Source organism: Leiobunum rupestre, chromosome 5, assembly GCF_980474605.1.
Source record: "Leiobunum rupestre chromosome 5, qqLeiRupe1.1.hap1, whole genome shotgun sequence".
NCBI classification, from domain to species: domain Eukaryota; kingdom Metazoa; phylum Arthropoda; class Arachnida; order Opiliones; family Sclerosomatidae; genus Leiobunum; species Leiobunum rupestre.
In genome coordinates this window covers 34,216,482-34,240,162 of record NC_143388.1, presented here as the reverse complement: position 1 = coordinate 34,240,162, position 23,681 = coordinate 34,216,482, and the positions used below count along the sequence as shown (strand labels likewise).

Sequence of the window (23,681 nt, the reverse complement as noted above, 5' to 3'; positions counted from 1 at the left end):
CGGCTCGTTCGGACAAGAAGGTTTAGATTTAGTGCACGCCATTGGCCGTCGTTTAAAGGACTTCACCGGTGAGCTGCGCTCGGTTCAGTTCCTTCTCCAACGCATTGCGATCGCGATTTAGCGGGGCAACGCGGCATCAATTTAGAGGTTATATTCCCTTAAAGTGAAAAATAATTATATTGTGCTAATATTAAAAGGCCTTTAATGGGTCACGTTGTTTAATAACTGGTGGCTTTACCGGAGAGTTTGGTCCGGCTCCTGCAACCCATAAAGGCGGTGCGCACTGGGAAATGTTAGCCATGATCAAGTGGTTCTATCTCCACCTACGACTTGGGTCCGGTAGGGGCCAGAAACTGAGTCCCAGCATCACTGGAGATTCCAGATGTGTGGCGGTGGGTAATAATAATAATAATCAGCTAGGCGTACGAGGTGCCGTGACCCTTGGTTTCATGCCTTTAGGAGTTCCAACGAGATATTCGGTACTCACTGTGTTGGGTGTATGGTGCTGGGTCACGGTCTACCCGTTGATCCGCATTTTAATACCTATTTTAATAGGCGTAAGAGCTCCCTTACTAAGTAGGTTCTGTGTCTGCTGGAATGCAATAGCATCCACCTTTATTCTCACAGCTGTGCGCGAAGTGGGGAGTGGTCGTCCCATTGCTGCCTTTTGAAGGGTTGGGTGGCTGGCGTCTCAAATGTGACTGTGCAGAGGGAATCTCTCAATGCCCATGGCTGTTTCGTCACCCATCCGGTCTAAGGACGCTAGAGCAGGGCACTGTAACAAATAATTAATTAATTCATAAATTTAATAATCCCCTTTAAATATTTTAAATTTTGGTAAATCGTTATACATCAGTGTTAGGCTTAATTTTCTATATATATTCCTTTGTATAAAAACGAACGTGTCGGGAAAAAGAAAATTCAATGGCTGGTTTTCCCCTAAGCGCTGGTTCCCCAAAAACACCGGAAATCACTTTCGGAAATTTGCGACGCGCATCTTCTGAAACATTCCGGGTTTGGCCCTGACGTCTTTTGGGTTTTCCAAGAACTTACGGGACGCCTCTGTCGAGCCTATAAAAAGGGGTAGCTCCCCTTTGTTCAAAAAAAGAACAGTGCCTGAAACCAGAGATGCTAACGCTTTAGAATATCAAGCTCATGGTGGTGCACCTTCGTGGTGAAGTTTTTCGCGAGCTGAGAAATATCCAGTCGCGGGTCACAAAACAATACGCGCTACTAGGTCAACTGACCAGCCGCCGTGCCGTAGCTGCCGTTGTCCTCACCGTCCGGCCCAAACATCGTAAAGCCGAGGCCAGCGTTGGATCTGTGTGAATGTGGTACCGTAAGACAATTTATTTTTAAAATGGGGAACCAGCCAAACGCTTTAAATATTGTATACTCTCCGCGTAGCTTTAATTGTTTATTAATTTTTAGTTGTAAGGTAGCTTACGTATTGTTAGATTTAATAATATTGTATTGCTGTTAAGGTTATAGTAGTGCCCAATAAATGATTTACCATTGCCAGTTCCGTCTATTTGTTTCTCTTTTAATGCTGACACTTATTATTTAATTATATTCCAAATTCATCCCCTAGACAACGATATGATTTTTAACTTTATCTTCCAATAATCATTTTAAATTAAATTCAACTTTACAAATTTAAATAGTTATTATTATGTTTTTAAAAAGTGTCACATTTTGGGGGTCCTTGTCCGGGATCAAATGAACCGAACTGGCAAAAATATTTCCCCTTTAATTTCAACTCCCCGTAATTTTTGATTCGAGCGAAAAGTTAATGGCAAATTTAATATCATACTATTTTATTTTATCAATGCTTTATAAGTAATTTTTTTTAATTGTTGGTAATCGTGTGTGTTTTGGTTGGTGCCGGTCACGATATATACTCTTCAATTAATTCCTTATAACTGTTTATGATCGCTTCAATTGATTTTCTGAATCCCCTTAAGGCTTAATTTTAATTTAATTTGCACAATTTTTTTATGAGTACAAATTTTTGTAAGTCTGGTAATCCACAATTAGGTAGTTTTTATAGTTGCGTAAACTGTTTTTCTTTACACAAGACATTACAAGCTAGTGCCAGGTTAGATCGTCGTAATAAGCGTAACGAAGCGAAAGATATTCCTAGTGCGACAATGCCGGCTGACAATAATCAGGCGGCTCAAGTGGGGGGAGGGGACGCGGCCACTATCCGCGCTCTTCAAGCGCAGGTGCAACTTCTTACCCAGCAGCTCAATCAGCTCCTTCAAGCCCAAAATTCTAACCCCCCGCAGCCACCCCAGCAGCAGCAGCCGCATGGCCTACCTAGCAGTTTAGTTCCCGCCGTGTCACCCCCTACTTTTTCTGGGGCCCTAACGGAGGGAAATACCAAAGAATTTTTGTTAAAAGCTAGGCAGATTCGCTTGTCCCGGGATTGTCCCGAAAATGTATTTTTAAAACATTGGCTGCCAACCATGCTCACAGGTAGCGCTTTTGAATGGTTTTCCGCCCAGCCCGCTTTCGCGTCCTTCGACGACTTCGCAGCGGCTCTATCGGGCGAATTTCAATCCAGTGTTAGCGATGATGTAATTCTAGAACGCATCGACAATAGGATGCAAGGAGCGAGCGAGAAAGCAGCAAACTATGTAGAGGCTATGCAGGCGCTTATGCGTAAGTTGACAGAGGCGCTCCCACTTTCGGCCCAAATCAGACTTATTCGGCGAAATTTATGTCAGAACTTAAGAAAGGCTCTAGCCACCTCGCAGTTTAATTCGGTGCGCGAACTAGTTACAGCGGCTACCTTAATAGAGCAAGCGAGTAACCCGCGCCGCGGAATTGACCGTTCCTTCGCGCCGGATACGACCCGTAGTAAGCCTCCCGCGAATTCCGAAACTAGTCACGGTGTTATTTGCCTCCACTGCGGCGAGCACGGGCACTATCAAAGTCACTGTCCCGCTAAAACCAACCCCCCTCCCCGTCTTAATTCTTTTCATAGAGGTAACGGTTCTGGAAATTCCAACCGAAATTTTAATCACAACCGCAATAATTTTCAGGGTAATGGTATAAGACCTGGGAGTGTTAGTGGAAATAGGCCCTTTAACGGTAATTTTAATCCTTCTAACAACGCACCGGGTTCCCAACAAACCCAGTCGTCACAGTTTAGGCCTAATAGAAGTAGTATTGTTTGCCATAAATGCGGGGTCGCCGGTCATATTCGTCCAGATTGCCCAACGCTTACCAACGGACTCCATCCGAATCCCCCAATTCAAGGTCAGAACCAGGGAAACTTGTCGACGGGGGCCGCCTCGGCTCGAGCGCCCCCCGCTTCCCAGCACTAACGCCCTCCTTTAACGCGAGCGCAGTTCCCATTGCCAGGACGAGTAATAATATTAGGCCACTTCCGGTTCTCGCTAAACTTAAAATTAAAATTAATAACAAATCTTGCGTGGCTTTAGTCGACAATGGCTCCACCCATACGTTGGTGGATGACCGATTCAAAAATTTTATTCCCGCTCTTAAACATAAAAAAGGTAGATTACGTATCGGTATAAAATTAGCTAATAGAACTAGATTCAATACAACCGGAAGTGGCGTCGCTCAATTTTCTCTTCCTGGCAGGGAGGTGGAAAATAATGTTTTATTTGTCAAAAATTTAATTTTCCCCTGCATACTCGGAATGGATTTTGTACAAGCCAATGGTATGCGCGTAGATTATTGAACCATGTGTTATACTTGGCCAGACTCGGAAACCGAAGAACGTCTTTTTCTCCGGAACTACTCGAGCACCGATGACCCCTCCCTCGCTCTCGCGTTACACAATTCCGAAGTCGACGAGGACGACTTAAAGCGCGCCCTCTCTATCGCTCAGGTGTGCCACGAACAGCGCATGGTGTTGGAAAATTTGGTTAGTGATAATAAATGTTTATTCGCAAAGTCGCCGGGTATTACTAATGTAGCGTCTCACTATATTGACACTGGTGATTCTCTGCCAGTGCCGTGCGCTCCCTATAGGTATAATCCTAGAAAAAATGCTATAATAGACGAAATTCTTGACGATATGTTAGCTACTGATATTATTGAACCAAGTAATTTCTCCTGGTGTTCCCCCTGTATTTTAGTTAAAAAGAACGATGGTTCGCCCAGGCTTTGTTTAGATTATCGTAAACTTAATGACGTGACCAGAAAGGACAAATACCCACTACCCAGAATAGAAGCTATTTTAGATTCTTTAAAGTCCCCGAAATTCATCACCACATTAGATATGAAATCCGGCTATTGGCAAATGCCGTTGGACGAAGGTAGTCGAGATAAGGCGGCCTTTGTCTGTCACCGTGGACTTTTCCGTCCCAAGGTACTAATGTTTGGGTTGACGGGAGCTCCGTCATCCTTTCAAAGGATGGTGGACCGTCTATTTGCACCCCTCAGTAGCGAAGGCGTCAGTGCATATTTAGATGATATAATCATAATTTCTTTGACTTTTGCGCAACATCTCGCTACTTTGTCCAAGGTATTTGCCATATTGGAAAACGCCGGGCTAACTATCAAAGCCAGTAAAACCAAATTCTGCCAACAGGAAGCCCGTATTTTAGGTCACATAGTTTCAGAGGAGGGAGTCAAGGTCGACCCTTCCAAAATTTCTGCTATACGCGACTACCCTGCGCCTTGAACTCTCAAACAGTTGCGTGGTTTTTTGGGGTTAGCCTCGTACTACCGGCGTTTTATTCAAGGGTTCTCGGACGTCGCTGCGCCGCTTAATTCTTTGTTACGTAAGGACGCCCCTTGGTTGTGGGCTATCGAGCAGCAAAGCGCCTTCGACGCCCTGAAACTAGCTTTAATTTCCGCGCCTATAGTCTCCCCTCCTGATTGGTCCGTTCCATTCGAGGTTATGACGGACGCCTCTTTAACGGGACTGGGAGCTGTTTTACAACAAGTTATAAATGGGAAAAAGGTAGTTATTAGATACGCTAGCCGTTCCTTATCGGCAACCGAAAGGCGCTACTCAACTACCGAACGAGAATGCTTAGGCATAATTTGGGCTGTGGAACAATTTAGACCCTTTTCTGTGACCATAGTTCCTTACAATGGCTCCGCAATGCACGCGATCCTACAGGGAAGCTCGCGCGGTGGCGCCTTCGACTACAGTCCTACGACTTTGTTATTAAGCATATTCCGGGTAAGCAAAACGAGGTGGCGGACGCGCTTTCTCGTATTCCTTCGGACGATGACCCCGACTCGCTGGTCGAGGAAGAGTCAGAATCCGAAGCAAACCCCTCTACCCCTATTTCTGCTTTGTGATTAGACAGTAGTATTGTTTTTGACAGCGACGCGATTATCGCCGCCCAAAATGCTGATGAACGTATTAGCCCAATTAGAAAGTATTTGTTAGATAAAGAAACTCCTAAAGACCCTTCTCTTAAACAACTTGTTCTAGAATCTGCGCCCAAATGTATGTTGGTAGATGGCATTGTCTATCGTAACGTGTCTCGTCACTCGAATGGCGACCAATCCTTTAGAATATGGATTCCCCCGTCGCTTATTCCCACTGTTTTGCGTCTTAATCACGATTTACCCATTTCCGGCCATTTAGGCATGCTTAAAACTTTGCGCCGTCTCCAGTCCCGTTACACCTGGGAAAGTATGACAAACAGCGTAACGAAATATGTTAAATCTTGCGAGTTATGTCAGAAAAATAAAAATCCCCAGCGTTTACCGTCAGGGTATATGAAATCAGCTTCTCCTTCTGACCCTTGGCAGGTTGTAGGCATTGACCTTAAAGGCCCGTTTCCAACAAGCAAGCGTGGTATAACGCAGTTACTGACTTACTGGTAGTGGTCGATTATATGACCAAATGGGTTGAAGTTTTCCCGATTAGGCGCGCGACAACTAAAGCTATTGTGTCGAAATTAGTTGACGAGGTTTTCACTCGGTTTGGGGTGCCGTCCACTATTGTCAGTGATAACGGACGTCAGTTTGTAAGTAACCTTATGAAATCCGTATGCCATCGAATGGGTGTGCACCAACGTCATACGTCCTTTTACAGGCCCCAAAGCAATCAAACCGAGCGTTATAATCGTACCTTATCCACCAGTTTAGCTATCTATACTACAGATCATCAAGATTGGGACGTGGGAGTCCAACAGTTAGCCATGGCCATGAGCACTGCTCCCCACGAAGGTACTGGTTTTACCCCAGCCTTCCTTAATTTTGGCCGCGAGCTTCGAACCCCCTTTGACGTCACGCCTGCCGCCGAACCTGACGAAAATCTCAGTGAGAGTAATCTCAATCGCCACGCTGGTACACTTAAAACCAAAATAGCAGAGGCATTAGTATTAGCGCAGGAGAATCTTTTTGAGGCCCAAGCTAGACAAGCGAAGTATTATGACCAAAAACACCACGACGTCCAATTTGAGGTCGGTCAATTAGTTTACCGCAAAACTCATTTTCAGTCAAACGCGGGTGAACGGTTTGCAGCTAAGCTTGCTGATAGATGGGATGGGCCATATTTAATTTTAAGAAAATTCCCTCCACACACTTATGTTTTAGGTAGGCTTACCAACAAACGCCCCCTTAAGGGTACTTATCACGTTGATCAATTGAAGTTGTATCATGAGCGTGAGTCTCACCTCAATACGCCAGTAGATACTGTCGCGAATAGCGACAAAAATTCCTCTGTCCCTTTAGACGATGACCATGCGCCAGACATCGGTGAACAACCAATACGCAGACGGTTACGACCTCGGGATCTGGTCACTAAGCGGGTTATCAGCCCCCATAGTGCTTCTAGTTAACTATTATTGTGAAAACCATTTTGTAATTTACTTTTGATGTCAAATTTGTTTCGAAATTCGTTGTGCTAAACGACTTATTTTTGTTGTCTATCGACGTCGATTTGTGTTTTAAAGTTTTTATTTGGCCAATGTGTAACTTGTATAATCTTTTAAAATTGAGGATCCTCTTGTACATAAAACTGTTTCGTTTCGTAATATTCAATTTTCAATTGTTATTAACCATTAATCCTGACGAATTTATTCCAATATTTTTTTGGCAATGGAACCTATATTATATATATATATATTTTTTTTTTTCGTTCTCGTACTTGTCTCGCGAGGACGCTCGAATTTTCGCGTGGGGGAGTTTGTAACAAATAATTAATTAATTCATAAATTTAATAATCCCCTTTAAATATTTTAAATTTTGGTAAATCGTTATACATCAGTGTTAGGCTTAATTTTCTATATATATATTCCTTTGTATAAAAACGAACGTGTCGGGAAAAAGAAAATTCAATGGCTGGTTTTCCCCTAAGCGCTGGTTCCCCAAAAACACCGGAAATCACTTTCGGAAATTTGCGACGCGCATCTTCCGAAACATTCCGGGTTTGGCCCTGACGTCTTTTGGGTTTTCCAAGAACTTACGGGACGCCTCTGTCGAGCCTATAAAAAGGGGTAGCTCCCCTTTGTTCAAAAAAAGAACAGTGCCTAAAACCAGAGATGCTAACGCTTTAGAATATCAAGCTCATAGTGGTGCACCTTCGTGGTGAAGTTTTTCGCGAGCTGAGAAATATCCAGTCGCGGGTCACAAAACAATACGCGCTACTAGGTCAACTGAACAGCCACCGTGCCGTAGCTGCCGTTGTCCTCACCGTCCGGCCCAAACATCGTAAAGCCGAAGCCAGCGTTGGATCTGTGTGAATGTGGTACCGTAAGACAATTTATTTTTAAAATGGGGAACCAGCCAAACGCTTTAAATATTGTATACTCTCCGCGTAGCTTTAATTGTTTATTAATTTTTAGTTGTAAGTTAGCTTACGTATTGTTAGATTTAATAATATTGTATTGCTGTTAAGGTTATAGTAGTGCCCAATAAATGATTTACCATTGCCAGTTCCGTCTATTTGTTTCTCTTTTAATGCTGACACTTATTATTTAATTATATTCCAAATTCATCCCCTAGACAACGATATGATTTTTAACTTTATCTTCCAATAATCATTTTAAATTAAATTCAACTTTACAAAATTAAATAGTTATTATTATGTTTTTAAAAAGTGTCGCAGCACTTATGATAAGACAACCGGTGACATAGGATGATATAATATCACCGGTTCACCGGTATCACCGCGCTCTTAACCCTTCGGGTCAGAGGTCGCCACTTTCGGAGAATTCCGAAGTTGGACGACGCGAGCGAAGATGAGTCATCCCTACCTTCCCCAGCAGCGTTGGCCCATAACAAAGCCTACATTTGCGGATACAAATGCGGGCTTTACAGCACATACTCACTTAAAGAACCAACTAAATCCTGATGCGTACCTATGGAAGGTGTAAGCTAATAATGGTACGCTACTTAAATGATAAACATTTTTTATTGTTAATTCTGGAAAAAGTCAACCAATCTAAAAAAGGAGTTTACATAAAGAATATAAGAGAAAGATACAAATTTATTCGGTACAGTTGGCTATTAAAGAAGCCGCAACCTTTTTTAAACTTTTGGCTTCGTTTTCGTTGGCGAAAAAGAACAGTTCAGTTGCGTTCTTGGCAGTAACGTCACGGATCAAAGCGTTTTCGCAAAACCATTGCAAATCTCGCAACTGGTAAGATCGTGCTAATTGAAACATTCTTTTGGCAGTTGCCAGGTTTAAGGATTCCGGCGGCTTTCCTAAATAAATCGAGTCGAGAATTATTTTCATTTCTTCCCCATTGATCTCCTTCCTCATATCCAAATCCATCGCCTTTTTATCAACCGAGGTATTGATCAGTATCTTGAAATAGCTACATCTAGCTGATAGGATGCTTTTGTGGCATTTGAAGTCCGCGTCCGACGTATGGAGTACAATGTCGGTCCAGGACTCTTCGGAATAAATATTTTTAACGATTTCACCCCAGGGGATGTGGAAACGCTCCATCTTTTGCTTGCAAACTGTGGTCATTGACGATGAAAATAACGCTTGGCCAACGCACTGGAAAACGAGTTGACCGTCAACCATCCATTTTTCGTTGTCCATTTCAAGGTCATTTCTAGTAAAGAACTTCGTAGAACCATATCCTAGTTGAACGTTATCTTGGTTGCATTCCAAATCAACAGCTTTTACTTTGACCCTATCTTTAGCGATAACGGCTAACTGAAATCGAACGACAGCTATGGCTTCGGTGGGGCTTTCTTTCAGGTGCAAATACAGACTTCCGAATTGGCTGTTGACTTCTTCCGTTCCGTGTAAATACAGATTGAGTTGCCATTTCGCCGGACATTCTCTATTGGCGCACCCAAAAGTGGGGCTCTCGATGAGGTCGCCTGGTTTCGTTGAGAGCAGCGGCGCGTCTTTGATTGTCCATTCTAAAGCGAACCTGTGTCCATCCCATCCAGTCACGGCGTAGTTCATACTTAGTCTCGAGTAATTGTGGATTCAATCTGAAACGAGAAATATAATTTAGTCATATAAATCTGGTTAAAAGTAAATCAGATTTATATAATCCCAAATAAGTTTTTTTTTAAAACCTGGTTTCATTTCAAATACTGGTGTCTATCAAAAGTACCTCTTGCTATGCTTGTCATGATATTTCTTAAGCATAAATAATAGCAGACAACGCAAAATTTATATTATCCAATAAGAATTCGAATCGCTGAACCACGTGATTTTTTAAGAAAAGTAGTACAGTCAGAAGGTCAACCCAGTCCCGGTGCTATTAATTTTTATAGCGAAAATTCGGAGGTTGTAACTGTTTGGCGTGAGTTTAATTCAGTTTTAGTTAATTTAGATACGAATTTGAAAATTTAAAATGCCGTGAAAGAAAACTGCAGCCCAGTTAGCAGTTGTATTAAAACCACAATTGTGTAAACCGTACAACTGAAAATTGAGTTCAGTCAAGCCTTGGCCCAATATTGCATTACGAGATCAAATTGTTATTCTTAAATTCAAATTGAACTAATAATTATTAACATAATAAATAAAACTGATTTTTTTAATAACAATTCATTTTAGAAAGATATCGCTAATTTTACCTGCGATAGTCTGGCGGGAAAATAGTATTCATGCGCCTATGACTCTGAGGGAGTTACATAGAAATAACGCGTTTCTTGGCCGACGGCGAGAGCGAGACTTTTTGTACGAAGTCATATCCACTTTTGATGTGTACGTATAAAAACTAATTTACATTTGTGTTCTGTTTAACTGTATACATACCAGAAGGCAGGGCCGTCTTAAGACCTTTTGGGGCCCTGGGCTAAATTATTTCTTAAGACTTTTGCGATCCCCAACGGTCAGCCTTTGTATGTCCGTTGTCTAAATTCAACTACACAATAATCAAACCATAACTTTTAATTTCAAATGTATAAAATATAGACCTACCGAAAATAAGATTTTACTGACACTGACTCGCTGTTAGGTTTTAGAAATTGTTGGTACCGAAGGATACGCTTTGTGGCGATGAGTCAAAATACTTTAGACTTAACTAAAAGATGCATATCATTAAATGAGCATAAATAATATTTATCCAACTAAACCCTGATCCCTAGAGTAGAGGCTGTATGGCTGGCCTTTTCGGGGCCCCAAAACTGGCTAAATATCGATCCGTCAAAAATGGCAATGCGCATGTGGAGAAGGGCCCGATAACGAAATATCAAACTATCGATTGTGTAAGCTTATTTTTAAGTAGTGGCAATATGTTACGCTACATCCGGTATTTTAGTCAAATCATAAAGTAAATGATTAAGCGGACGTAAAATACCTGTTTAATTTTGGTGCCCAAGACTTTAATTGGCATAATCGTTCGTATGTCGAAACATTTAATTAAAATCACTTACTTCGGCATTACCGAGGGGCAAACCCCTTAATGTAATCGGTGTGCAAAATTTCTAAAATGATTATGTAATTACTTTGTACTCTATTACAGTCACCCAGAAATCGCTTAGTAAATGTAATGGCTTTAACAGTTGTAATCACTATGTAATCGCTTTAACCAGGAAACTATAGAGGTATACACTTGAAATGTCTAAGGTTCCATTGGGACGTTGAAACGAAAGCGCGTCCAGAAAAAGGCGGGGCTTAACTACGTCAAGTGTAATGCTTGTTTTCCACTGGCGCGCGCAACGACGCGTTTCTCAGCTTTGAAACGTTCAAACGTTTTTATGCGCGTAAAGAAAATAACATTATGACGCGCGCTAGTGCAAAACAAGCTTAAAACGTAACACGACATTTCAAATTCATTGGCTCGAGGTTTGATTCGAAAAGAATGCGTCGTCATGGTAACAAATAGGCGATCTTCCCGCGCAAAATAGGCTTATAAAACAATGGATTAAAAAACCTCAATTTGTTATCGTACTTAATATTTTAAAGTAATTATAATGTTCTTCGCGAAAGAAGTCAAGCGATACCTAATTTCAGGTATTTGTATGGTTATAAAAGAGGTCATCAGGTAAGCTTATAATATAATAACCATGACTAAGCTTAATGACAAGTTTTATTCGAATTAAGCCCCATTTTCATGCTCGCTGGTAGTGGATAAAACTCGTCAAAATTTGCTTCCGCCACTCGCAAGCGTGAAAATAAAGCTAAAATATCTGTTTGAAACAGATCGACGCGGAAAGTGAGAAAGTGTATAGCTGAAGCGGATTTTGTCGATTTTTACCCGCTACCAGCGAGCATGAAAATGGGGCTTTAGGGTAGCGAGGCACGAGAGTTTTTATCTAGAGCTTTCCCGCTTTAAGACACGCCCATTTCTACGAGCTTCATCACGGCCGTAAAAATCTTCCTTAGACATTCCAAGTGTATACCTATATAGTTTCCTGCTTTAACCTGTAGACCTTCATGTAACTTGAAAATCCAAAAAGGAAATTATTTATTGGACAATCGTTGTGCCATGACAACAAAAAAATTAAATTTGAAAATTTTTCACAAATTTAAATTTTATTAAAATGCCAATAATAGAAAAATAAGAAACAAATTGACAAAAAGAAATGCAAAGGAACCAAAATGGCTAAAATTGGAAAAATGTGAGAGAAAATTTAAAAAAAGTACAAACATTGAAAAAATATTTCGAAATTGTTTAAAATAATATTTTTTTAAATGCAAAATAATTAAAAAAATAATCAAAAGCAGTAAATTTGATCAAAACGATTATAATTGATAGGGATTGATTGATTATTTGTGAAATATCGGAATAATATATAGATAAATTGGTGTATTTGAAAAAAATATTTTGGTCAATTTGGTCAACAATGATCAAAATTCGAATTAATAGATCAAAATGGGCATAATTTTTAGGAATCGGTCAGAATACCATGTTATTTTCAATAGCAAAACTTTCTTTTTTAAGTTGTCAAAACCCTTTTTCATTGCCATGGCAAAACAGTTGCCCATTGAATAAATTCCCTTTAGGATTTTTCAAGTTACATGAAAGTCTACCAATCCCCCGAGTTTGAACAAAATCGGTGGGTTACACTTCGGGATGTCTAATTGTCAGTAAACCCAACTGGATTCCATTAATGTCCTTGGAATTTGATTTAAATGAAACAGATGAGTTTGTTTAACCATAAATACTATTTGAGAAACTTCCTTATCTTTGTAAAACATAGTGTGGTTATAAGCAACGCAACCCCAAATTGTCTCATAAACGGGACTGTATCTCAGATTATACCAAAAATAGTGATTGTTGCATATGAAATGTGTGGTTAGATTTGTGTTTAGTCTATCAAAACATTTGGAACTTTAAATTAATTTTTGGCAAATTTGTTGGATTTGATTTTAAGGCTAGAATTCTCTGAAATAGTGAGAGCTAGAGTGATATGCCTATTATAGTCCGCGGGCGCGGACTATATTTAGAGCTCAACGTTTTCCCCCATTTTCACCTCTGCTGCACGTATATTGGCAATTTACCGGTTTTGTCGTGGGAGACGTCAACTCAGCTTGAGAGACTTTTAGCCCTTTTTTGGGTCCCGCTGTAACCTCAACCACTTGTCGTATTTTAATTCTGTAAACGGATTTAAAATCAGAATGTTTAACTTCATAGGCCCGTCTTTTCACGATTAATAATTTAATCAATAACGCCGATAAAATAAACGTTTTTGAAGCCACGAAATGACGGTTTAGAGGCATTCATTTTCTCTCAAGTTTCTCATGCGCTACGGGAAGTTCGTTTTGGGAGTCGTTCATAAAGAATGTAAGTTTGTGACAGTTTGTTGTTGGGTGATCCATAAAAATTAATTATCTTTTGTATTAGAGTCACATGTTAAGATTTGACAACTATTTTGAATGAAGATAAAATTAATTTTCAAGTTTTAATAAATGGTCATATATTATAACAAAAATAGTTCTCTGAACTGAAAAAACTGCTTAGAGCTCTTACTAGGTGCATATATTACTTTTAATCTAATTTTATATCTTCATTTATTTAGTAATGTAGTCTTCCAAATGACTAATACCCTATTTCTGGGACCTTATTTTGTCTTGAAAAAATAGTTTTTGGCCTAAAAAGTTGAAACGCAAAATAACGCCAAGTATTTGGGTTTGAATTTTCGCTGCCATCTTAAGGTGTATAGCCAGCGCCAGCAGCACATTAGTGAGCGATTTGCGAACTATCCTAACTTTTAAAATCGCGCAATTTAGGCTTAGGTATCGTATAACTGGAACGCGCCGCGCGTGCAAAACAAATCTTTCGTGTCTTCAGCAGCGCGCTTTTACGTTGTTTTTCTGTCTCCCCGATTTCTCACCAGGTGTCGCAGTGGACGCGCGCTTTTCAATTTAGCGAAATTTCTTTATTTTATTAAAAATTAACCACTTAATATTTTTTGATGCGGTTTTCGCCATAAATTTTACTTTTTAACGGGCTATAGGGCTATCTAACAGGTTTAAGTTTGACCGTTCCCCTTCAATGTTTTCGAAGCGCACCAACGAAATAAACCGTTGAAACAGAGATTTATTATTCCAAATGTTCCTAATTTATACATATTTAAGAAAAATTAATAAACTTGGTATATTTACGGTTATTATTGCGTTATTTTTCCAAAACGATTAAGAACTCAAATTCGAAAAAACCATATGGAAATTTACCGAGCTTGGATATCGAAAGCATCGTCTGCAGCTTTCATATTTATCCGCCGAGATATGACGCGTCGGGCGTAGCGTAGTCATTTTATCGTCTCTCATTGGCTGAACGACTCCTAGTGGACAGGCGACAGGCCCCACCATAAACGGCAGCATTCTAGGTACCTATGACCCATACATGCACTAAAATTCGAGGTAAACTCTCAGCGAGACACGTCGCATAATTATCCACACACAGTCGTTTGTCTTCAAAATTGAGCTTGGGAAAAATATATTTTTTTCTTCATCTTTTACAGATTTAGATAGGTAGTATTAGATACTTAGGTAGTATTAGATACTATCAGTAAACACCTTCCTTCTTTACATTATATACATAATTTTCTTACTGAGACATTGAATTGGGAATAATACTGCTAGAATTACAATTACGATTTCGGTTGCCATGGTTACGCGGGACCTGTTCTGATACGACTGTACGAAATTCATTTTTATAATTAGGCGGTAGCGCCATCTATATTTTGTAACGATATACGGCTAAAAATAAAACATATTAGCTAACTCACCGTAACTTGAGTTAAAAAGGATCGTATTGACAGAATAAAATTATTTTTACTTAACTTCAAAGGTTTGTTTGTTACAAGAAATCATATATTTCAATTTCGCATCAGATTCGCGAAAAAATTCAATTGCAATATAGTTGCCACCACTAGAGACAGATGCCGCTAGGGTCATTCCATGTCAAATCGACCAAATTTAGAAAAAGTTCCCACGGCACCAATTCCGATTTCAATGAAATTTAAACCACTTATTAACCTATCCTTCTAAGTGAGAAATCCAAATTTTCAGCTTTGCAGTCATAGTAGTTTTCGATTTGCGCGCCTTCGAAACTAGGATTACAATTGAGATAGAATTTGAAAAGATTCAAAATACCATTTTTAACCAGGTATATTTTAACAGATATGTATTCTTCTGTTGTGTAAGCTTTTGAGCAATGGTAACAGGTGGTAGAGATCCCAAAATAATTGTTGAAACTGAGATTTAAAGTATAAATAATATTTTAAAAAAATCGTTAACATGCCCGAAAAATCACCAATTTCGCTAAACCTATAAATTTAAAAAAATTCACTTTCAAAACCGTCTGTCCCCTTTTAAAAAAAATTACTTGAATTAGGTAAAATATACCCGGGGAATACGAAAATGCCCCCAAAAAATTGATTCGAGAAGTAGTTTCCGAAAAAATCAACTAGAAAATTAGGTTTTTTTTAAAAATCGCGAAATCAAGGTAGTTTTCAGACACGAATTTGAGTCGGTGGGAAACTGATTTTAATAACAAGAGCCATATCGTTTTAAAGGACAGACTATATCCTACAAAATACTTAAAATTCAAGTTGTGTTTTCATCTCCTTCACATTCGAAATCAATTCCAAATATGTGTCGAAAGCTACAAGGGCGTATTTAAAGGGGGATTGTTTGGGGGTTCAAACCCCCCCGAAATGCTGATGACCGAGGGGGGGAGTCTAATATAAATCAGTAAAACCTCCGTCAGCACCCCCCCCTGGAAATTTTCACCTCAAAACAACCCCCTGAAATAAAACCCTGGATACGCCCTTGGAAAGCTATATAATTTAGAAACTTTTCTTATAAACTTGGAACTTAGCACTAAATGCTAAGACGCTTATATCATTTTTTCGCGTAGCAGCACCACTAAGGGGACTAAAACGGCGAAAATCTACCTCTATTCTTCTCTATTCTAGGCTGCGTGCGTTTCGCGCTTCTCGGGGGTTAGAAGCCGCGTTTCCCTCTCTCTCAATCGTGCCGCGTCTCCTGCCGGAGCCTTTAGGGATATTGATTTCAATAATAATGCTTATGTCCCTTACTGTTAGGTAGATCAGTGTCGTCTGCTATAGTTTCCGCGTTAACGAAAACTTTTCTGATTAAACTGTGAAAGGGAGGCGCGAAAGGCATGATGGATATCGCTGTTAACTTTGAATTTTCAATTTGTTCATTTGGTGCTATTTTAAAACAAGACTGCCATGCTTTGCAGTTTTGCAAAACGAAAGGGTTGTTGGAATTTTCGTCGTTTCCAGAAGAAGACAAACGTTTGCTGCTATCAAGAGCTAAAATAGATGAAAAAAATGTACAAGCCATTCAAACGATTTGCTTTCATCACGAGCAGATATACTTGTCTCGGTACGAAAATTTCCAGAAATTTTGTTGTGATCCATTCAACAAGCATAAAAAGCATATTAAATCAAGTCTTAGAGTGATTGACACATTGATGGCCAGCTCTTTAAAGGAATATACGCATATTATTGAAAAAGACGTCTTACCTGGTCAAAAACTTTGCAGCAACTGCTTCAATGAAATTAATAAACTATTTCAAGATTCTGCAGAGTGGAGTGAGTGATATTTCATTATTTGTACCAAGCCAAGAAGCGAGAATTGAACTAAATCGAAGTCTTATTGCTACTGGGCAGTCTCCAGTTAAGCGAATTAGCAATCGAGATAAACCTGCGTATATTAAGACTAAGGTCGCCAAACTTTCATCTGCATATAGTGACTCATTGGAAAAAGTTGTAGGGTCAAAGCGATCATCCAGTAAAAGTACAGAGACATAAGATTATGTATTTGTACCCCGCCGTTCCGCTGGGCACTACGGCGGCACACAAGACAAAGGGTCATGCCGGACAAAAATGCACTTTGCGAAACAAACGTTCGGCCAGTGAGACAGCCATAAAGACTGGCTCACATATGGCAAACAAACGCCCTCATCATGGCCCAACAAAAGGCGACACCATGGGCTGCCCTAATTCCCACCCTCGCACAGCTGAGGACTAGAGTGACTTCCTCTTCCACCACACAAATCCTCCCCAGTAGGATATTGAATGCCAAGTATGGAACACCCCCGAGGTTCCAGTGACCCAGCGCCCCGATCACGAGACACCTCCTCGAGGACTCCAGTGACCCAGCAAACCGGGTGTGGACCGCCCCCAAGAGCCCCGCGACACCGAACGCCGGGTGTGGAGCCCCTCAAGAGCTCCAGTGACCCCATCAAACCACTGGATAGGAACAGTGTACCTGTGCAAATCAGCCGCAGGTTATTAGCCATACGTTGCCCGGCTCTCGCCACGAGGAGGCTTTGCAGTCAGGATTTAAGACAGAGCCAGACAAAAGGACATGCCAAAAATGTGATGGATTCAACAATTTAATGGAAGAAATTAAGAAGAAAATTATGACATCAACTCGCCAAGAGAAAATCAACTTATTGACACTAATTCCCGAACATTACACTCAGCAGAAAATAATTGACGAGTTTGGTGTTACTAAACACAAGTGAAAACTAGTAGAAAATTAAAACACGAAAAAGGCATACTTCCAGGATGTCAGTCAAAGCGTGGTAAAAAACTGCCCGAAAATTTAAAAAATGAGGTGATTCAATATTACGAAAGTGACGATATTTCCAGAATGTGTCCAGGAAAAAAGGAATATGTTTCCGTTAAAGTGAATGGGACGCGACAGCAGGTCCAAAAACGTCTTCTCTTGGCAAACTTGAAAGAATTGTATGTAGAATATTTGAAAACATTTCAAGGAAAAATAGGGTTTTCAAAATTTTGTGAACTCAAACCTAACCATTGCATAACAGCAGGAAAATCGGGTACCCATTCGGTGTGTGTATGTGAATACCACCAAAATGTCAAGTTGTTAATGTATTCTCTGCCAGGAAACATGGATTACAAAGAACTACTTTCAATGCTCGTCTGTGACATTGGAAATCGGAACTGCATGTTACGTCAGTGTGATATGTGTCCCAGTCCACAAATAATTAAAGAATTTTTGCATAACCACTTTAACGAAAGTTGCATAGACGACGACGACATGGTAGTTTTTAAACAGTGGGTTCACCAAAAGCACGCCACATTGGAAGAATTTCGACTCCCAGTTCACGAGTTTTGCGAAAAGTTGGTCGCTTTACTTAAGATTTTAGGACCACATCACTATATTGCAAAATCTCAATCGGCCTTTTTAAGAAAAACGAAAGAAGAATTGCTAGAAAACGAAGCCATTGTTCTAATGGATTTCGCGGAAAACTACAGCTTTGTCGTTCAAGATGCCATACAAGGTCATCACTGGACAAATACACAAGCAACTTTACACCCATTCGTCATTTATTTCAAACTCAAAGATACTGGAGTAATTCAAAATTTCAATTTCTGCATTATTTCCGATTCACTAACACACGATTCAAATACAGTTCATTCTTTTTTGTGTCGAATGATTACAGAGATTAAAACAAATTTGAATCAAATTGAAAAAATCTACTATTTTAGCGATGGGGCAGCTAGCCTATATAAAAATTTTAAAAATTTATGTAATTTATGCACCCATGACAACGATTTCCATATTAAAGCGGAGTGGCATTTTTTCGCCACCAGTCATGGGAAAAGTCCCTGCGACGGCATTGGAGGCACGATAAAAAGGCTGGTTGGCATAGCGAGCCTACAGCCACTAAACACAACCAGATTCAAAATGCAAGCAAATATTAAAAATATTAATTTTGCATACCTTTCTAAAGAAGACATAGAATACCACGTAAAAGAATTTAAACTAGAAGAAAAGTATAACGGAATAAAGACCATCGTTGGAACTCGTTCGCATCATGCATTCATCCCAGTCTCCGAAAACGTTTTGAAAATGAAAAGAGTGTCAGAAGACATTTTTTTCACAGAAATTAATTTATCTCGTCCAATTCGCGTAGAGAAAGATGTCTCGGAATATTGCGTACCGGGCGCTAACGTAGCATGTTCCTATGACAATGAATGGTACATGGGAAATGTCAGTGAAAGATCCGACGAAAACAAGGATGTTTTAGTGAATTTCATGTGTAGGAATGAACTAAATTTGTCATGGCCAAGGAGACGGGACGAATGTTAGGTTCCATTTGCAAATGTACTAACAGTTGTTACATTAGAAGTTGTATTGCAAAGTAAAAAATATCGATTATCGAAATCCGATCTCAATGTGATCAAATCTGTATTTGTTAAACAATAAAATCTGCTTCGTATTTCGACACATATTTGGAATTGATTTCGAATATGAAGGAGTTGAAAACACAACTTGAATTTTTAGTATTTCGTAGGATATAGTCTGTCCTTTAAAACGATATGGCTCTTGTTATTAAAATCAGTTTCCCACCGACTCAAATTCGTGTCTGAAAACTACCTTGATTTCGTGATTTTTAAAAAAAACCTAATTTTCTAGTTGATTTTTTCCGAAACTACTTATCGAATGAATTTTTTGGGGGAATTTTCGTATTCCCCGGGTATATTTTACCTAATTCAAGTAATTTTTTTGAACGATAAAGTTGAAAAAGTCTCCTTATGGAACGAAAATGGTCCCGCGCCAGACAGATTTAGTTGTACCTCTATTTATTCCCAACTCAATGTACAGAGATCCGCAACCTGTATTTCATAAATTTGTTAAAAGTTGGGTAAAGTTGAAATACGAAGTAGACGCCGAAGCTACGACGAGAGAATTATTAGCATAGAGTTCTTTCGTCTGATACGATTTTGAAAATTTGTAAGGTCACAGCTGTAGTGTTAATAGTGGCCGCTATGACAGTTACCGTTTTTTATCAATAGGCGAATTACATTAGTGACGTCGTGACTCGTGAGTTGAGAATTGAAAGGTCTCTAAAATTATCACACCGATAAATTCAAATATGCATCGAAGGTGATTTCTACAGTCATCCTATACGTTTCTACAGTGCTTTTTATCTTTTGTGTATAAAGCAGAGCGTAGACAAGGGGAGGTTATCGGTGCCTAACTCTTCACCTTTCCTGGAAAAGTTTCACCCCTGCTCGACCTCAAGAACCTTTACATTGATTAAATCCCTCTACTAGACGAATTTCTCACTACGTCACTGTTAAAGTGTAAAACCCTTCTCATTTATCGGTTAGGTTTTCTGAAACAAGTTTTATCTAGTTGCAATTCATAATCCTTCGGGCTCGAACCTGCGCCAAATCGACAATACAAATTACACCAAAGCTAACCCTCCAATTAAAATATGCAACGGGATATGTTGCCACTGCGGCGAAAGTAAGGCACTGCTTATTCGGTAAAAGTTGACATTCTTATCTGAAAAGGCTCATGTTAGGGTGGGTATAGGAGCTTTAACCAAAGTTAACATAGAATACAAAGAGATACGTTGGGGCCTTCGAAAATGACTGTAAAATAAACATTTATAATAATCACGTTCGTTATAGTGGGTAAAATCAACCCCAATCATTAATCAAAATAAGTTAATTTCTATCTCACAGTCAATTATACTCAAAATATAACTTACAATTTATTTGAATGATCAATATCACAGTGACAAGGCTGCAGGCACAATGCCGAAGAGAAATACGCCGATGAAACTAAAACTTACTAACGGGCAGCGTTGCCAGATAGCCAAAATCAAATTATAGACCCAAGGACTAAAAATTATAGTTTTCCAGTCCAAATTATAGGACATATTGTATTTGGCGGTAATTTAAATTTTTATGAAATTTTAAATGAAAAAAACTGAAATATTAAAAATAATAAAAACACATTTATTCATTTTTATCATAAATTTATTATTTTTCAGTCTGATATTATATCGAATTCCCGAACCTAACTAAGAAATTTTGAAATTATAGGATTTATAGGTCATCAATAACGAAAAATCGAAAAAATGCCCAATATAGTATACTGTTCAAATTATAGGGCACCGAATATTTTGTGGCAAAATTATAGATTTTACCTTTAATTATAGGGCGTCTGGCAACGCTGCTAACGGGGCCCAGCGTTGCCAGATCGAAAATATCTTTTTCGCACTAAATTTGAATTCATATATAAATGCGTTGAATTTAGATGATTGTTTTGAAAGCACTACAGGAATTTTATTTCAGGGAAATAAACCAAATGCCTATTATCATTATTAACTGAACTTAATATGTTTAAATATGTATAAAAAATGCGGTAATAGCTAGGAGTAATAAACTTACACTCAGGACTACGCAGCACGTTCGGCAGAAAATTAATATCATTCATTTTAAGTAGAAATTATATAAATTAATAATAAAATTTAAATCGTTAATAGGTTTTTCAAATAATCTAAAAATTATCGTACATTATCGTACGTTGAGGCAGAATTAACGAAATAATGGTACGATATCGTATGCCATGAAAATTATAGTACGCCCTAAACATTTCGATGAAATTATCGCTCTGAGCGATAATTATCGTACGTCTGGCAACGCTTTGACGGATGGAGCTGCGAGCTGTTATATAACAGTTCACTTTCGAGTTACAGAAGGACTCCCGAAGAAAGAATGAAAATTATACACTAAACTATAAGAATGATGATTGTTTTGAAAGCACTACAGGAATTTTATTTCAGGGAAATAAACCAAATGCCTATTATCATTATTAACTGAACTTAATATGTTTAAATATGTATAAAAAATGCGGTAATAGCTAGGAGTAATAAACTTACACTCAGGACTACGCAGCACGTTCGGCAGAAAATTAATATCATTCATTTTAAGTAGAAATTATATAAATTAATAATAAAATTTAAATCGTTAATAGGTTTTTCAAATAATCTAAAAATTATCGTACATTATCGTACGTTGAGGCAGAATTAACGAAATAATGGTACGATATCGTATGCCATGAAAATTATAGTACGCCCTAAACATTTCGATGAAATTATCGCTCTGAGCGATAATTATCGTACGTCTGGCAACGCTTTGACGGATGGAGCTGCGAGCTGTTATATAACAGTTCACTTTCGAGTTACAGAAGGACTCCCGAAGAAAGAATGAAAATTATACACTAAACTATAAGAATTAAATAGCTTCTAGGAAGGTAAAAAAACACGACAAATTCAAATAATTTCGTAAATAAATTAATCTGCAATTAATTGGTAAAATTTAATAGTTTGTATCCATTAATGATTAATATATCGACGATAGGTAAAAGTTACTTAAAAAAATGTCATATTAAAATATTAATTTCACAAATTCCGCCTGGTAAAACTTTTTCATATTGTATACCTTAATCTAATATGAGTAATTAATAGAAAAATAATAAGCATGGATGTGGCTTACATTTCAAAATACAAACGCATTTTAATACTTACCAGAGTGTTTGCTTTATTTCTGTATTACCAAACAACGCATTTAAAAAATTCTACTGAAGAAACTCTTTCGCGGCCAGAAACTATCGCTATGCCCCCTTTGGTTTGCCATTGGAAGCTAAATAGATAGCGGCTAAAGCAGACGCTATTAGTTTTTCCTCATCTACATTCGTAAATTGACTTTATAAATAATGACTTGCATTTCAATATATGTTTTGCATCATTTGTTTCTATTTTGATAAGATTATTTATGGAAAAACGTTCTTATGGTTTTTAATTTGTCTGTAGCAGACGCTAGATCATAGGCGCTACCTCGGAGAAGCTAGCGTCGTTACGCCACCTATAGACTCATTTCAGTCGCGAATTACTATTTTTATACATATACAATTAATATCCATTATTGATTACAAAAATTAACTAATTAAAAAGGACGCATAATAAAAGCAATAATTAATATTCGGGCGTATTGCAATCGTTCGACCGTGCAGGCCTTCATTAGGTCGAAACTAAACTAAAAATTATAAATTAAAAAGCAAAATTAATGAAAAACACTATATTTCAGAAGATAGAGGCATTTAAATATGGACCGGACACATGAAACTTTGTCGATCCGTTTTCTCTTACTAATACCAGAAGTACAATATTTATCTTACCAGATTGTCTATTTCACAATCATGCTAATGTTATTCGCTTGAGACAGAAATCCATACCTCTACTTGTAATGCTTATCGCGGCAGATTTTCGTCTCGATGTGGCTGACGGTTTTTTTGACGTCACTATGTTAAATTAATAAACAACAACGTGAGAGAGGGGATTTTTTTATCTCGTTGGCGGGGCCAAGGCCGTCAGAGTGTTCTTACCATAAGCTATACGACCGTATAAGCATTCTAAGTAGAAGTATGGATTCCTGCTTGAGACGTGTACCCTGTCAGGCTTCCCTTAATTTTTGAAAGTTGGTTTCGGATTAAAAAAATAATGACGGCCTAAATACGTCATTTAGTGATTAGAATCACGAAAACATGGTTTATTAAGTAGTAAATAACTTTAAGCATTTTAATTTCTATATTTTACAACGGCAGGTAGTAGCGACCCTAGCAGGTTTTTCAGGTGGTTCGACGGTGCAGTTGCACCTTTCGAGCTGCCCTATGCAGTGGCGGATTACCAAACCGGTGGATAAGGCGCGTGCTTGGGGCTTCCGCAAAAGCGGGAGCCTCAAAATCGTTGGGTGCATAGGAAGAATTTCAGTCCTATTGTCAGGCTCATCTCTACCATTGAACTAGGTAAAGTATTCAATAAAGACGCTGCTCCATGAAAAGGGCGCCTGATTTTATTAGCCCAGGGGCGCCTGAAAGCTAAAGACGGCACTGCGTATTGGCGGGTACACATGAACTACTTAGTCGAAGGATTATGAAATACATAATCCAGAAATGTAGTAGTCTTTGTTCGTTTAATTTTCTTAAGGGTCAGCAAATTCAAAATCGGCGAATC

The 23,681-nt window shown here is 38.8% G+C and overlaps 2 protein-coding genes across 2 annotated transcripts; one reads left to right on the top strand and one right to left on the bottom strand.

Annotated features, from left to right (window-relative positions):
- Positions 1 to 8,376: 8,376 nt before the first annotated feature.
- On the bottom strand, positions 8,377 to 20,461 carry LOC149944348 (speckle-type POZ protein-like A). The gene is made up of 2 exons (XM_090175451.1): positions 20,373 to 20,461; positions 8,377 to 9,399 (listed from the first exon to the last, which is right to left on the bottom strand). The coding sequence occupies exon 2, from the start codon at positions 9,368 to 9,370 to the stop codon at positions 8,432 to 8,434; it is 939 nt and encodes a 312-aa protein (XP_090031577.1). The 5' UTR covers positions 9,371 to 9,399; positions 20,373 to 20,461; the 3' UTR covers positions 8,377 to 8,431.
- On the top strand, positions 15,996 to 16,436 carry LOC149944349 (ARL14 effector protein-like). Its single transcript, XM_090176310.1, has one exon. It carries the CDS (start codon positions 15,996 to 15,998, stop codon positions 16,434 to 16,436), a length of 441 nt encoding a protein of 146 aa, XP_090032436.1.
- Positions 20,462 to 23,681: the final 3,220 nt, after the last annotated feature.

What these genes read in the sequence shown, in the direction of transcription:
- LOC149944348 (XM_090175451.1), bottom strand. Translation starts at nt 9,370, where the DNA reads ATGAACTACGCCGTGACTGGATGGGATGGACACAGGTTCGCTTTAGAA.
- LOC149944349 (XM_090176310.1), top strand. Translation starts at nt 15,996, where the DNA reads ATGGATATCGCTGTTAACTTTGAATTTTCAATTTGTTCATTTGGTGCT.